General features: G+C 53.1%; 1 protein-coding gene across 14 annotated transcripts in view; it reads right to left on the bottom strand.

The window, feature by feature from the left end:
* Positions 1 to 16,578, bottom strand: part of CHD6 (chromodomain helicase DNA binding protein 6) — an 89,504-nt gene that overhangs the window by 54,766 nt on the left and 18,160 nt on the right. For 3 of the 14 annotated variants that reach the window (XM_064674394.1, XM_064674393.1, XM_064674395.1), the window contains exon 2: positions 2,332 to 2,387. The exons of 3 other annotated variants lie outside the window; for them this stretch is intronic. In XM_064674394.1, the coding sequence (XP_064530464.1) occupies positions 2,332 to 2,364 (33 nt within the window). In that variant the 5' untranslated portion in view covers positions 2,365 to 2,387. Of the gene's footprint in view, positions 1 to 1,674; positions 1,770 to 2,331; positions 3,905 to 16,578 lie in introns of those variants that run through there. 8 more of the 14 variants (XM_064674388.1, XM_064674389.1, XM_064674387.1 and 5 more) reach the window with 5 other exon arrangements.

The following is a 16,578-nucleotide window of genomic DNA, read 5'->3' as shown; positions in this document are numbered from 1 at the left end:
AACCAGGCACCCCTGTCTCACCTCTGCCAGCAGACAAGGCACCCTGCCACGAAAACTCCTAAGTCATGAGGCAAGTGACAGGTTTCACAAGTTAGTCACAGCTTGGTGACAAATCCACCAGATTTTCATGCCTACTAAGGAAGAAGAGTCACGCAAACACAGACCCCGCCTGTGCTAACAACAGCCCCTCAGACGGTGCACCAGCTGGCAGTGCCCAGGAACTCTGTGCAGGCAGAGTGGCACTGCTGCGGGGGGCACCAAGGGGGCACAGAGAGGGGCTCCTTCCCAGACAGCCCAGCTCTCCAGCCCAGGTTTCCCAATCCACTGGCAGTGGACATGGCATGACAAGGCATTGGCCTAGGGCAGCCAACAGCTTGGCAAAGCAAGAGAGGACATGCATTACTTGCTCCCAAAGGCAGCTGGCAGCTCTCCTGCCATCCCTCAGCAATATGATGGGTGCCAGCATTTTGCCAGCCTTTTCACCCATGGGCTTGAACCTACACCTACATGACAACCAACATGGAGCTTCTGCAGGTGAGAGGCTGGCAGGGAGACACATATGGAAACGCATGACCCTTGAGAGCCCTGGGAACCACACAAGCATCTCATTTTCTCCAGAGACTGCTGAATGGAAGGCAACAGCCTCCTTGGTGCCATGAGAAGTCTGTTTACAAGGTGTGGGAGCTCCTGGGCTCAGGTGTGCAGAGTGATGTGGAATGGCACCTCCTGCTAGTTCTGCCTTCAATGCCACTCTGCTAAGCATGACAGGGAGCCCTTCACCACTGCAACCAGAAACCTGCAGTGCCCCCAGGAGCCCTGCTTGGCCAGGCTTTCTTCCGAACGCCAAACTTGGGAACACTGCAGCCCACCCCGCGACATGCTGCAAGGATTGTCCTACACTGCTGCTGTCTTCAAGAGCTCAAGAGATGAGTAGCTGGACTTCTACCCCTCCCTGCTCACACTGGCATGTCTTTATCTCCCTCACAGATTTTATCTTCAGGGGCAGTTACACAAAACAATTCAGCAGTTGAGCCCTCTAGAATCTCCAAATGCTGGTGGAAGGTGGTTCTGTTGTGCTTAAAACCCACATCATCTCAGCAATCACATTTCCACAGCAGTCAAACCTGCTATTATTAGCCCAGTGAGTGGTGTGGACTTCTTACCTGGGCTTCACTACCAGAGCAGGGAGATCACAGACCCATCCCCTAAAGCACCTCACTCTCCTCCAGGCCTTGCCCTGCCCCATCAGGAGCGATCCAGCCGTGCTGGTATGCAAGACCTGCCACACTCCCCTTCTCCTCCTCACCTTGAAGCTGGCTCTGCTTTTTCACAGCATCTTTAGGACACACTGATAAGCTCACTACTTCCCACAGTACTGGTGGGTCTGTCCACACACACCTTCCAATATCCACAGCAGTTGCTTTGCTGCAAACCCAGAACAGCACACTCACCTCTTCCAAACCCTTCCCTCCCTTCCTCCTCCCATCACCCTGCCATGGTGGTGTGATCTGGAGTGCCCTGAGCAGCACATGCTGCTTTCAGAGCTGGTTAGAAATGGTACCGGCTCATGCTCTCAAAGAGATTTATTCCTTAGCTCTGTGTTCAATTTAACGGTTTCCCATTAAAAGCAGCACAGACACAAATTAGCTCTGGGCAGACCAGTTTGTTTTATACCTCCAGCAATATTTCAGCCCTGCAGGCAGAGCGAGGCTCCACACATGTAACAGGTCCTTTCCCCTCAGCAGAGCGCCGACGGTCAGGATCTTCCCCTGCAGATGGTTAATACAGAGACCACTGGCTCATAAATCTCCTCTGGGAGCAGCAGGTTGTTAAGATCTGATGCGGCAATTCAGAAATGGCAGCCTGGTGGGATGGAATTTTTTCTGAGTAAAGGAAGAAGATTCCCTGGCCAAGCTCACACAGCTCCCAGGCATGATCTTCCCCAACCTCCCAGCTGGTGTTAGTCCTTTGGTATCATGATAGTAACTGTAATCACAGCAAATGTGTGGTTTTGTAATAAGATACCACCAAGAACCAATACTATGGGCTTTGAGGCAAAAGAAGGGCTGCTCCTTAACTGGGGACAGCACCAAATCAAGAACACTTCCACTACTGAAGACAAAACCCACCTTGATCAATGGCCCGCTCTGGGTTGCAGCTCAGATGAAATCTCAAGGTGCTGAGTTACAACCTTGTCTGGAAATGCAAGAACCTTTCCCCACCCTGGCCTCCTTCCCACCACCCATCCACTGCAACAATTCCCACACAGCACACAGGACATGGTCCCCAGCCTTGCCAGCTAAGCTGGGAGAAGGAGAGAGGGTCACAAACCTGCTTTTCTTTTTTCTGTATTTTCATTATCATCAAATCTGGGATGAATGTTATTTCTGCAAGACACAACACAAAAAAAAATTCACAATGACGAGACTGGTGAACCTGAGGCCCTCCATCCTTCCACTCACCCCTCCAGGAGGCCGAGCCAACCCCAGTGCTGCCCAGAGCAACAAAGCTGACAGAGCGAAACACTCTCAGGGACAGCTCTGGGGACATCTGCTCTGCTGAGCCACGGCAAGGAGCCCAACCACAGATCTCCCCACAGCTCGGTGCTACCTGAAACCCACCGGGCAAGACCAACCTGGCAGTCACAGTCTCAGCAAGAAGTGGCGCACCCAGGGCTAGCAGAGAACACATTCCAACTCCCCAGAGCCCCAGATACATCCCAGGCCCCACTGAGAGACTTACTGGATGCCGAAAACTCTGCAGCAAGCAGGGGGACACAGTAAATAAACAAAGCACTGCCAAGCAGCAATAACAGCAGAAGGAGACACAGAGAGGATGCAGGAGCTTGAGGCAGGCTGCAAGCCCTGTGACCATGACCAGGGAAGAGCTGCTATGGGGATAAGGATGGGGCAAGCAAGGAGGGCAAGAGAAATGCTGGCAGACAGCATCTCCCCACGAGCTGCAGCAGCCCTAGCGCAGCACTGGGGCTGGCTGTGTCCTCAGGCCTGTGCCCCTGCAGCACTGGAGGATGCTGTATGAGCACCCACCTCACAGCCCACAGGAGCAGATGGGCTGCAGGCAGGGGTGATTCCCAAACAACTCCCCCGTAACAGGCCTGGCCAGAGGGGATGCAGTTTCAAGCCCAGCTCTCAGCAGCACCTTAGTGCCAGAGGCCTGTCTGACCAGGTCCCCACACTGTCCCCCTCTGGAGGAGGGGATCAATGAGGGGTCTGTGGGAGTGCAGCACACCAACAGCTCTCTGGGACAAAAAGACTGTTCCCTAAGGGCTCCTGCAACTGGTGGCTGTGGTCCAGCTTGGCCAGCAGCACGTTTTAGCTCATCTCTCCACGATGGCTACAGCTTCCTGCAGGCATGGTTGGAGCAGCTCTGCCCAAACGCAGAGACACAGCACCCAGCACACCCTCCACGGGCTGCCACTCACACTGAGGACCAGGCTGGCTGGTGAGCAGACACTCACCTGCCCAGGCCTGAGTCCTCTGGGGACTGGGCATAGGTTGGACACTGCCAGAGTCACAAGAAAGCTGGGCTCTCTGCCTTCCTCCTGACGGTGCCGTGGCACTAGGGAGGCCAGGAACAGCCCCAGAGAGGGCACACGCAGGGCCAGCATTGGAAACAGCACCAATTCTGGATGGATGGGACTACAGCTCCCCAGGATGAACATGCTGTGACAGTCAAGGGGGCAGGCTGAGGTCACAGTCCCATGCCCGTCCCACAGCAGCCTCAGCCACAGCACACACAACAGAGCTGTCAGCAGTAGATGCTTTTTGGGCAGCCGACCCTCAGCAGTTGTCTGCCCCACAGTGCCAGCAACGGGTGCCAAAGAGCTCTGAAGTATTTGACAAGTGTTTTAGACACAAATCTCACAAACACCTGCCTCTCCTTTCCCTCCTGTACCATGCAAACCCCACTCCACAAGCCATGAGCTGTCAGACTCACCGGGCACGAGGGCACAGCTCCTACCACCTCCAGCCCACAGGCTGGCCCCAGAGACTCCCCATCATGTCTCCCCTCCCCAGCAGGAGCACCCTGCTAGGCCCAAACCTTACCAAAACCCAACAGGCCCTACAGCTGGGCAGTGCTTAGGCCAGCATGAGGGGACTGATTCTGCGTGCAGATGCTGGTCCATGGCACACACCCACCACACCAAGGAGAAGAGGCAAAGGGTTCTAACTCTGATCCTGGCTACATGGTATGGGCCAGGCCAGCATGGCTCATTTCTAAGTCAGGCTTGGTGGGAGCAAGGCAAAGCACCCAGTGCCACCACCTGAGCAGGGAGGAGTTTGATGGTATCTGTGGACAGGATGAACAGGACTTCTTTCTCATGACTAAGCCTGTCATGCTGTACTGCTCCAAATGTGCCCCAGAAGGGCCCAGAGGACACAGGGCTGGAAGACATGCAGCTGCAGCAGAGGTGCCCTCCAGAAAGGACCAGGCAGAGATTTCAGTGGCCACAGCAGCTCAGAACAATCCTGCTGGGCTCCAGCAGAGAGCAGTCCCATCCCAAGGGTGTGCCTGCAGCCAGAAGTGTTGGAGACCTGGGTTTGGTTTGTCTTTCACGGTGGCTTCTGTGCTGCAGGAGGCTCCAAGGTGCTCAGCTTACCCCTCCTTGCCAGCAGCACTCAAGTGCACTGGTCTTACCCCATCAGCCCCAGCTGGCACCCAGTAGGGCCTGCCAGGGCCCACCCAGTCCCTCCCACCTCCCAGGACAGGAGTTGGTCTTGCCCTGGCTCTGCTTCCCAGCCCTTCACTCACAGATTTTAGAATTACAGAATATGCTGAGTTGGAAGGGACCCATCAGGATCATCGAGTCCAACTCCTGGCCCTGTGCAGGACACCCCGAGAACAATACCATGTGCCTGAGAGTGTTGTCCAAATGTTTCTTGAACTCAGACAAACTTGGTGCCATGACCACTTCCTTGGGGAGCCTGTTCCAGAGCTCAATCAATTTTCTTCTGTTCTTTCCATCATCAAAAGGCTGTGAGGTCCCTTAGAGCCCTGTAAAGGCATGGTGTCCTTTCTGTGCTCAGGGAGCTCTCCCCACTACTTCCTTGCCCCAAAGATTCGCTCCCTGACACTTTTAACTAAGTGCCTGGATCACCCCTTGGCAGACACTGAGGGCTTCTGCAGGCCAGCCCCAGGACAGAGCTCACACCATCCAGTCAACCTCCGGGCTGCAGGCTGAGCCCTGGCACCTGGCATTATGATGCCTGTGCATGTCTCCAGCTGACACAGCTGTGGGGACAGCACCAGGATGGGATCCAGCAGCACAGGATTCTCCCAAGGCAGTAGAGCAGGACATTGGTACATCCAACCACACCCCTCCACGAACTGCTGCATCTCACCAGTGCAGCTCTGTCCACCTCCGATGCCCGGGGCAAGGCCAAAGTGAGCCCAGAGAGGGCACTTGTGGCCCTCTGATCCCATCCCAGCAGAGTGAGGGTTCCACATGGAGCACACCAGACATTTCATTGAGACCCACAAAACACCAGGGAAGGAGAAAGGCTTATACATTGTCTGTATGGCAGCAAAACTTCCAGCAAGCTAAAGTCAAGATAAATACCTTGCTACAAGTTCCTCAGCATGGGGCTAGCCCAGGCTGGAAGTCTCTTGTTGTGTGGCCTACAAGAGGCCTATCACTCAGCTCGGGGGTTTCAGGACTTTTATTTTTAAACAAAAAAGTCAAATAAAAAATCATATATTGTGGATCACACGCATTCAGTGGCCCAGGTCCCTCCTGTACAGTGTTAGCACAGGCAGCTGCAGCTGCCCAAAGAGGGCTGAAGGATACCAAGACACTTGGTGCTGCAGTGAGCAAGTGGCCCAACTCTGTTACCTCCAGAGCCCAGCAAGAGCTGCAGGGCCCTGCTGCCATCAGCCCTGGTGGTTGTCCTGCAGTCCTGGCCTCTGCTCCCATCAGCTGCTGTTCTGGCACCACCCCACCCGTTCCCAGGGCCCCAGTGCTCCAGCTAGGGCAGGATCTCAAGCAGGGGACACTGGGCCAGCAGGATAATGGCTGCAGGCAGGGAAGGGCAGTCAGCACTGCGAGCCAGCTGCTCAAGGGACCGAGCTTTAGCCTTGCTTCATGAGCCTTGTCGCCTGCAGCAGGAGGCCAGGCACAGGTTCTGCACCAGGACAGCAAGCAGGCAGCTGGGTGATGCTGCAGGTCCAGTGCTCCCAGGATCGGCTGTGTGGGGCAGGGATGTTCCTGGGCTCTTCCTGGCCCAGGAAGGAGAGCCGGGACCCCACTGCCAAAGCAGCCCTCTGCCTGCAGCCTGCCGTTCTCCTTCCCAGGGCACCTCTGGACCAGGCTGGGGCAGGGTAACCTACCCGCCCATTCCTAGTATCTGTTTTCCCCTAGGAGTGCAACACAACTCATGAACAACTTTTCCCAGGTTAAAGTCAGTATCAGGGAAAGCCTTTGGCAGTTCCCTGAGTGCAGCAGGCTGCAGACCACCCCTGGCTTTAGGGGTTTACAAGAGGCAGGGCAGAAGCCCAGGTACCGTGCGAGCCAAGCACGGCTGGCAGCACTGGCACAAGCAAGGGAGAAGGAGCTCTTGGCCAGCCCTCTGGCACGCTCTGAATGAGCATCCGGACCAGAGGGGACAAGGGCACGGGTTCAAGAAAGGACATGGGAGAACAGAGCACAGGAGGAGGTTTTTCATGACAGAAGCAGAATGGTCACTTCTCAGCACACACCTTTGTTTCTACTCAGGTTCACATGCAGGAATGAGCTGTGGGAGACACAAGTGAACCCAGAAGGTGCCCTGCACAGTGCCTGCTCTGACACCAGCAGGAGGCAGCTACCAGGCTATGTGCCTCCTCCTCTCAGCAGCAAGGGCTGCTCACAGTCACAAAAAGAGCCACTCTGGCCCTTGGAAGTGAAGTGTCAAGCAGTCCTCACCACTGGCCACAGCCCAGGACAGACTGTGCCTCGAAAGCGCTTGGCTCAGGCCACAGTCGGCATTAGATAGACAGAAACAGAGCAGACAGACTTTCCTCTCACTCAAAGAACCAGGAGGAAACATCTATACACCTTTCTTCTTCTGTCTGTTTCCACGTACATCACCTTGAACATACCACGCTCTACCCAGACATTATAGGCAGTTATGTCCCATCGCTGTCAGAGCTCAGCTGCTTGGCACAGCAAGCCAGGACAGGGCCAGGCCAGCCCCATGGCAGGGCAGTCCTATGCTCAGCAGCAGTCCCAAGGCAGCAGACAGGTCTTCTGCATGCTCCACCCTCTCATTACAGGCACACAATAGTATCACACACACCCTACAACTGTGTCTTTCCGTAGCACTGAAGCCAGCGTGTGCATGTCTTAATAAAACAAGGCTGGGATCCAGAGAAGATCCAGTTAGATCCAGAGAAGACAGTTTAACCTCAAGATCTGCTTGATCTGCTCGAGGGTAGGAAGGCTCTACAGAGTGACCTGGACACACTCCATCAGTGGGCTAAGGACAGCTGCATGAGGTTCAGTAAGGCAAGTGCCAGGTCACAGCAACCCCACACAGTGCTACAGGCTGGGGGAGGAGTGCTTGAGAACTGTTGGGCAGAAAGGGACTTGGGGATGCTGGTTGACAGCCAGCTCAATATGAGCCAGCAGTATGCCCAGGTGGCCAAGAAGGTCAATGGCATCTTGGTCTGCATCAATAACAGCACAGCCAGCAGGACCAGGGAAGTGATCATCCCCCTGTACTTGGCACTGGTGAGGCTGCACCTCGAGTACTGTGTTCAGTTGTGGACCCCTCACTTTAAAAAGGACGTTGAGGTGCTGGAGTGTGTCCAGCACAGGGCAAGAAGGCTCGTGAAGGATCTAGAGAACATGTCTTATGAGGAATGGTGGAGGGAGCTGGGTTTATTTAGTCTCGAGAAGAGCAAGCTCAGGGGGACCTCACTGGTCTCTGTAACTCCCTGACAAGAGGTTGTATGAGGTGGGGGCCAGTCTCTCCTACGGTGCCAGCAGTGAGAGGACCAGAGGGAATGGCCATAGGCTGAGACAGGGGAGATTCAGATTAGATATTAGAAAAAGATTTTTCACTGTATGGATGGTCAGGCATTGGAACAGGTTGCCCAAGGAGGTGGTGGACTCACCATCCCTGGAGGTGTTTAAGAGGCGTCTGGATCTGGCGCTGGGTGATGTGGTTTAGTGGTTACAGTGGTAGTGCTGGGTGGACAGTTGATCTTAAAGGTCTCTTCCAACCGTAGTGATTCAATGATTCTAACTGAGATACCCACTCCAACCACGTGCAAAGTCATTCAAGTCCAAGGAGAGGCCCTGCAAAGTCCCTGCAAGTGTCAGGAGAGAGCCCCTGGTCTCCACACTCAGAGCTGGCTGCAGACAGGGTACCATGAGAGGATGGCAGCACCCCAGGGCCTCGCAGGGCCCTGCTCCAGCTCCCAGGATGACATGCCATTCTGGCCTGTGGAAGGCTCCATTAAGCTCTGTGCTGGCAGGGGCCACAGTTACTGTGGCCAGCTGTGACTCCAGACACCAGGGAACCTGGGGCATTTTAAACATTGTACTGTTCATAATCCTGTGGAGCAAACAGCTCTTGCCACCATCTCTTAGGGGACAAGCTGGACAGGAGGAAAGGGACACATTCATGTCTGCCCAGTGCTGTGGTCTGCTTTTGCCTGCTGTATCCAGATCATTCTGCCTGGTCTGAGAGCCAGGAACTTGTCCAGCATCCTGAAGAGAAGCACACCACCTGCTAGGGTGTACCACCACACTGGAATGTGGCTTTATGTGCACTGAGAACCCACTTAACTAGCCATTTCCATGCTAATTAAGTATTTGCAGATTATAAGAGAAACTCTAATCTCAAATGAGACAGCCCAATTTTCTAAATAAGCTTATGGTTTTCATATGGAGATCAACATGTTCTCACTAGCACATCACGCAAGCGCTCCAGGCTGCTAGATTCAGCTTTATTGCCACTGTTACAAGTGGGGAGTTTTCATTCTCCATGCTCAAATTTTTATGCCTTTTTATGCTTTTTAATTGACACACGTCCCACCCCTGCGCTGCCAGCCTGCAACATCCCTGCACCAGGCAGGTACCAGCGCTGTCAGCAGCCAAGGGCAAGTCCTCCTTCATGAGGTGGTGGTACAGCCTCCTCGGCAAGCCCCCGGTGCCGGGCACTGCACATATGTCACGAGCACACCACCATGGCACATGCTGGCAGGATGACCATGCACTGGGGACTGGATTGTTGCATTTCAATAGACAAGCAGAGCAGTGCTGAACGCTGTGTTTTGTCCCTCTCCATGAGCAGCCCAACTTGCTATGGCACGGCCTCTGCACAGCATCTGCTGCTAGCAATGACGTTTAGGGTTACACAATCTGAGGCACATCAGGTTACTATCCTACTCCCTTGGATTTATTTTTATTGTTCTGAAAGCAGAAGCCATCCCTATACCAGACTGAGTCCACATCATGCCAGTATTTCCTGTCACTCCAGCCTGGGCTCCTCCAGGAGTTGCAGCATCTGTGCAGAAGCCAAAAACATCAGAAATTCCACAACTGAGCAAACACCAACCCAAGACCAGGCAGTGATCATGTGTTCTCCTTCTTTTACCATCATTCCCACAAGAGTGGCTCTTCTGATTTTCCTAGTTCAGAGGCTGAGGCTTGCTAACACGTGGGTCATGTGCTCCCAGTATCCTGCGGACACACACAGTGCTCCTGCCACGCAGTCCCAACATCCGTCCTCGAGCATCTGTGACAGCAACCACAGCTCACTGCGAGGAGTGACCCTTGATCTCATTTGTGCATGCAGCTCCGTCAGGACACGTCCTGCAGAGTGGTTCACCTCCATTTTCCCTCAGAAATGGGAGAAGATCTTCTCAATATGATCTTCAGGTGGAGGAGAAAAAGAGGTGCTGAAAACGAGCTGAGAGCAAGGGCACGGAAAAGTCACAGTGGCTCTGACTAATCAGCCTGTAAAGAGAAAGATCTCCAGGGTTCGAGGAGAACTTTGAACAGGCATTGCAGAAACACACCTGCCTAGTCTGTGGGAGGAGGTCAACAAATGAAGGAAAAGGAATAAAGTCCTAAAGTGGTAACAGGGATATACCCAAAGGCATGTGTGAGCTAGTCCTCTTGGCCTGGCTTAGCCACAGTGGCATCTGAGCTGGAGTCTCAGGAGCGCAGAGCCTTGGTTGGTATGTGCCACCCAGCACCCATGTACCACATTAACTCATCCATGTGAGCAGGGACACAGGAACACAACATTTTGAGCCCACAGCACTCGGGAGTTAGCACTGCCCTTCAGAACAGCCATGAGCAGCCCCAGGGACTGCCCAGGACAAAGACATCACAGATGGGCCCCCACTGAGGATGTTTTTCAAGATCATACCTGATGGAAAGACAGACTGCCTTTGCCTACGTCCTGTTGCATGTCAGAAGGAGAGGTGGATGCTGGCACAAAAGCCAAAGCGCCTTTCCAGACTTTCCACCATACAACATGTCTCTACCCCAAAGCATCCAATTTCTTGCTTGCTCGACACCATCTGCTGAAAATCTAGCTCTGAGCAAACAAAATGCACACTTGTGCACTCACCCTCAAGTACAACCCATGACTGATGCATGTGCTGGGTATCATAAACAGAGCACCAAGGACTCCATTTGTACGTGCAGTGCTACACCACCATCAGACTCCGGCACCTGGCCCGCAGAGAGCCACCCAGGAGAACGTGAGCGCTCACATGAAGCTGAGCTAGGAGATGTTCTGGAGCAGCTGGTACACCCTTCTGCACATGGCAGGAGCAGGTACCAAGCATCCAGCACCCAAGTACCGGGTAGCTAGATTCAACTCCAAGCACAACAGCACATCCCAAGCGCAGGATCTTGGCAGGACTCATGGTTGTATGACTTGCTTGCTCAAAAGAGGTAGCCCCAACAGCTCAGGGTCCCACTCCGCCCTGCTGCCTGCAGCACCTTCCTATCACTGTCCTGGCTGCCCCACAGATCCTTTCAGCGCCCCACAGCTGAGTGCACTTCTGCAAACAAAATGGTGAGTCTCCCGAACAGTCTCACACATGCCAGGCAAGGATTTTACAGCTACACAAGCAACATATCCTTCCTGGCTCATAAAAAGCTCTGAAGCATGGAAATGAAGCAGTAGGTGCTCAGACAATACCCTGACAGGCAAGTCCACATGGGCTGCAGTTCTCCTTGCACCTTCCTTCATTGTTCTAAACCACCATGTTCCCTTGAAATTCGCTGCCCAGCTGACATTCCAGCCTGAGTACACATTCCCTCTGCCCAGACATCTTCCAAAAGCCAAGCTATGGCACTATTCAACACCAAAGCTCCTGTTGGGGCTGTTCATATGTCACACAGCACGTCCCTGTTCCTCTGTGCTTCGGAGACCCTCCTCTCGCAGCTCTGTCCCAAGCTCCCGTGAGGGCCAGTGCTGGAACAGGAAGCCTGCTTTTCTGCACCTACCTTGCTTCTGTCTTCCTATTATTTTAGATTATACCTATATTTATATCCTATATAGGAGGATAAAAAGATCAGAGAGGCAGCCCAGGGTGCAAAAGCAGGAGGAATGCCTCACATGCTGGACACCACCTCCACTGCTGCTCTGCATGCCAGGGGCTGCACTTCAGGGAAGGCCAGCCTGAGGTCAGAGAGGACTGAAGCTGGAGATAACATGGCACTCTCCTTTCTGCACTCAACCCCCAGGAAAATCCAAGACAGAGCTCTGCTTGTAGTGATCAGCAGTTCAACAGCACACCCAATGCTTCCAAGGGCTGGCATGACTGAGCAAATGGGGCAAATTCAGGAGGCGGGGGAAGGCTCAGAGGAGTCTGTGCCAGTCCCTAAGGAAAAGCTCCTCTCCAGATCTCAGATGTTTGTCCAGGATGGGGGATGCTGGGATCCACCATACCTCACTTTAGAGTACACTGCCCAGAGGAGGTCCCCAGTCCCATCAAGAACAGCTTCCAGCCTTTTTTCTCCCCTGTGCTGAGCTGTCTCTCAAGTGAGAAAGTATCCCTGACTTTTTACCAAGCCTCTGGAAGCGCATCTCTGGCCACGTTGCCTGCCCAGAGCAAGGGCCAGCCCGGGAAACATTTCACAGCCCCTCTGGGAGTCTGACTACCCAGCATCAGGCTGACCAGCAGACTTTTTTTCTCAAGCCCACATTCACCTGAAGAGCTGAACACATCTGAAATATCACTGTTACCACCAGACATGAGAAGCCCTCGGGCCATGGCAGGCTGGGTGACAGGCACGTGTGCAGCACCCTCTGAGCACACCCTCGTGTCTCCACAGGCCCCCACCTGCAGCGTCTGCCACACCTGCAGTGGCATGTGAGGCCCACAGAGAGACCCTGCAACACCCCTGTGAGTGCAAGGCTCTAACAGGCATCGTAACTCACAGTGCTAGAAACAGGTAACCTCTAAGACAACCTGCCACAGGACATCAAAGAATTTTTAGTATATGGTTTGCAAAAGTAGTTATGCTGCTAGCGTGCCTGCAGCTTGTGCAAGGGGTGAAAACAGCAGCTCTTCAAGGTCCCCCTTGGCCCACCAAACAGATCTCAGATAACCTCAGACATATCCCACAGCACTCTCAAAGCCCCTGATTTAATGAGATATGTATATTTTTGGCCAGGTTTTGAAACTAAAGACAAAAACGTTTCAAACAATATTCTCTAACATTAATTAAATTAACATAGGGCATAGCTAGTGGTCTGTAATCACAGCAAGCAGCATTCATTGTTTTGCTGCTTCAGTCTGACTGGGCAGATCTTGCTGCAACACACACCTCCTCACCTGCAGGCTAAGAGCTTCTAGAAGGAAATCCTGATGAATCCACTCCAGCTGCACAAAGCTCCCAGAGAGACACTAACACTGCATCCAAAACTGTCAGTATTTAAAACTACTGCAGAAGAACAAATAATTCTAATACTCATCTCATCACCTTGTGTGACAATGACAGTGAGCTCTGTGTGCAGTTCGCTCACAGATGCAATTCAGTTGGGATCTGCAGCACAGGTGATTCTGCACAGGAGGGGACATGGGCTGCAGGAGTGGACCCCCCCACGGGCAGCCCTGCACTGAGGGCTCCTAACAGGACCACAACCCCACTCACCGGAGAGGGCTACAGAACCCAGCCTGGGTTCTGGGGGTGCACAGCCCCCAGCCCAGGAGCCTGCCCGGGCCAGCTGTTGGCTCTGAGAATAGCTCAGATCAGCTGCAGAGGATCAAATAATTGCCCCAGGGATGGGAAGTACCAACTATTTTCAGCTTTTTAGGAGCACTGTTGGGTCAGGGGAGGCAGGGTGCTAGAAACCCAGCCCAGTGGGAGGAAGGGCTCACAGTTTGTTACCCTCTTTCAAGATGCTGCTTATCCCAAAAAAGGAAAAGGTTTCTAAGAGGGTTTAAACTTCAGACTTGCTTTTTTGAAACAATTTTCCAGATTCAGAGGCTGCAGTTTTACCCTAGGAAAATATAAAAGATGCAGACTTTTCACCAGAGGCTCAGTCCTGACATCTCCCACCCCTCCTCACAGAGCAGCAGGGAGTGGGTGCAGACCAGCCCCAGTGCAAGGGGCACATGGCACTGCTGCCCACACTCCAAGGGGCAGCCTGGATCGGAGCTCATACCCCTTGTCACAGGCACTTAGCAACTTGCTGTTGGCTCCTTTTCCTTCAAATCTGTGCAAGCTACCTTTAAGGGCCACACAAGAGCCCCAAAACTGTTTTATAGGCTGAAAAACTGATTCTGCCCATAAAGAAGTCCTTTACGGCAGCTCCAGGGCAGTAGCGCCTCCACACCTGGGCAGCAGCAGGAGCATCTGCTGCCCACCTCTCAGAGCAGCACCTCTCCCCCTCTCCTGGAGCCTGAGGTCTGAGGTGCTCATGGCCTTGGCTGCATTTCAACCATACCACCTCACAACTCAAGAGGATATTTAAAGGAAACACTCGAAAACCTGAAAATGCTTCAGTGAAGGTTGCACAAGCACTACTAACTGAACTTCTGTGGGCAGCTATTCCACAAGAAAAATAATGCCCACCAAGGTTGCGTGCTAGCAGCAACACCAGACTCCAAATCCAAAGCCTGGATGCAAAACTGGGAAAGGAGCAGCCTGTGTGTGCTAGCATCCATATCCTTCAACAGGCTCGGTATTCCCACAGAGCAAACGAGAAGGAAGGGGAAAAGGGAAACAAGTTCATATTGCACAGTCCCTGTCTGTTTCGACTTTGAAACAGCAGATTTCTGACTTTAAAAAAAAAAAACAACAGAAATTTGCACAAAACATTTTAAGGAACCCCAGCTAACCACAACTCTGTTCTGCGTCACGGGCAAGCCTGGGGAACAGGCCTTCCAGAGGCACAGGACAGCCAGGGGAGTGGAGCTGGAACTGCACCGCCGGAGCACAGTGGGAACTGCCACAACACCTGGCTTGGGAGAAGCCTCGTGGCTGAGCTTCAGATGTGAAATTAAGACTAGGGTGAAGGAAAGCCAAAACCCATAGCTTGAGAGGGGCCAGAAAGGGCTCACAAGAAGAAAGTGGGGGGTGCTAAAAGACCTGGGCTTGCAGACACATTCCTCAAGAATGACCTTGGCCGTGAGATAAGGGTTGGGATAGTGCTGAGACAAATAAAGTCCAGAGCTACATCATCATGGCCGGGCTTCGCGAACGAAGATTTGGGAAGGGCTCTACTCACACCTGCTACAAGCGCGCTGGTGGCTAAAAAGGTCGATACGAGATAGACAAGTCTGGTTGCAAAAGGCACAGCAGAAGGACTCCTTAGGTGGTATCGGCAAGACACGATTCTTTCTGTGTTGTCTTTTCTCCTCAAGAGTGATCCTGTGTGCGTTCTCAAGCAGGGCTGCAAAGGGGATGCAAAAGTACCTGGCAGCTTCCAAGAGTGCTGGGCTGGGGGAAAACACTGGTCCAGGTAACTGGTAGGAGACTCCTCTATGGCTTCTCAGGAAAATCATGGCTATGGCTAAGAAAAAGAAAACCCAGAGGTGCAGAGGCAGAATGGCAAGGCAGGGCTCACCCAAGTAAAGCAAGGGCTGCACAAGGCCTCACTTGGGAGAAAGCCTTCATCAGGAAAAAGGCTGGGGGACTTGGCTAAGGCTCAGCTGGAAAACCAGGGTCAGGGTCAGAAAAAGCCTAGAGCTCATATGGGGCTGGAAAGAGACTGCCAAAAGGTAAAGGGGCTGGGCTGGGAAATGGCTCAGAGGCTTCTCCTAGAGCTCAGCTGGAAAACAGCTCCCAAGGCCAGGGTCTGGACTGAAAGGAAAGGCTACACCACACCTGGGGAGAGGGGCTGCCAAGAGACCCATGTGGGAGACACCTTTAGCCAAGAAATGGCTGGGGGCCCTCCCTTACATCCCTTCTTTACAGCCCACAGGCAAACGAGGGGTCAGGCTCAGAAGCAGAATGCCTGACCCATCTGCTGGAGCAAAACTGGAAAAGGGCTGCCAAAGGTAAGTGAGAACAGCTCAGAGTCCTGGGCTGAGCGAAAGCTTTGGTGTGAGCCATGGTTTAGGGGTCTTCCCTCTAGTTCTTCACAAAAAATAAAAGGGTTGAGTGAAAACAGAACTTACAGCTGAGCTGGGACTTCAACATCCAAACAGGGGCTGGCAGGACAGCTGGGCTGGGTCAGTTTTCATCCAATGGCTGTAAGGCCTTTCCAATTGTTCTGTGGAATATGAGAGCTAGAGCCAGGGTTAGGGTGGAGAGAGGGACAAAGCCTAGAGCTGCACTTTGACTGTCAAAAGGTTCAGCTACAAAATTAGGGTCAGGGTGACACTGATGGACAGAGGAAGTCTTGAAATAAAACTGGAACGTGGATGGCTATGGGCTGCCAAGGCAAAGTGGGGGCCTCTACAGAGGCTGGGGCTTAGAGAAACCTTTGGTCTGGAAAATGGCTCAGCAGCCTTCCCTAGAGCTTCCCCAAAAGGAGAGAGCTAAGGTTGAGAACAGCCTGGAGCTGCAGGCAGAGCAGAGCTGGAAAGGGGCTGCCAGAAGGAAACACCTGGAGACCCATGCATGGCTTCAGGGCCATGTCCACCCCTTCCCAAGAAACGGCAGGCTAGGGACAGGACTGAAGGATAAGAGCTGCCATGGGAGTGGGGCTGGAAGGTAGCTGCCAAGACAATTGGGATGGGAGAAATTTTTACCTGTGCAATGCCTGTGCAATACCTGGGGTTCTGTGTCTCAGGCTCAGCAGGAGAATGAGGACGAGGTTTCAGAGACAGACACTTCTCCATTTAAGGCAAGACAAAGCCTGCGATGGCGTCAGGCTCCTGCCCTCCTTCACAGAGGTGCAAAGGGAATAGAGCACAGCGACAAACAGAACTTTTAAAAATCAAATGTTTGTTTTCAGAGGCTGATGCTGTGCTGAGGCTCACTGAATTTTTACAAGGACAGGTAAAAGATCAGATTTTGCCTTTTTCTGTAACCTCTTTCTTAAAAACAACACCCGTTCTTGTTGAAACCTTAAAAAGAGCCAGCCTGAGGCACTGCACAGATTTGCACTGCAAAACAGTGAGAGCTAGACAAGGATTATTCCAGCTGCACAAAGG

This window comes from Pseudopipra pipra, chromosome 17 (genome assembly GCF_036250125.1).
Source record: "Pseudopipra pipra isolate bDixPip1 chromosome 17, bDixPip1.hap1, whole genome shotgun sequence".
NCBI lineage: Eukaryota > Metazoa > Chordata > Aves > Passeriformes > Pipridae > Pseudopipra > Pseudopipra pipra.
This window is presented reverse-complemented; position numbering and strand designations above follow the sequence as displayed.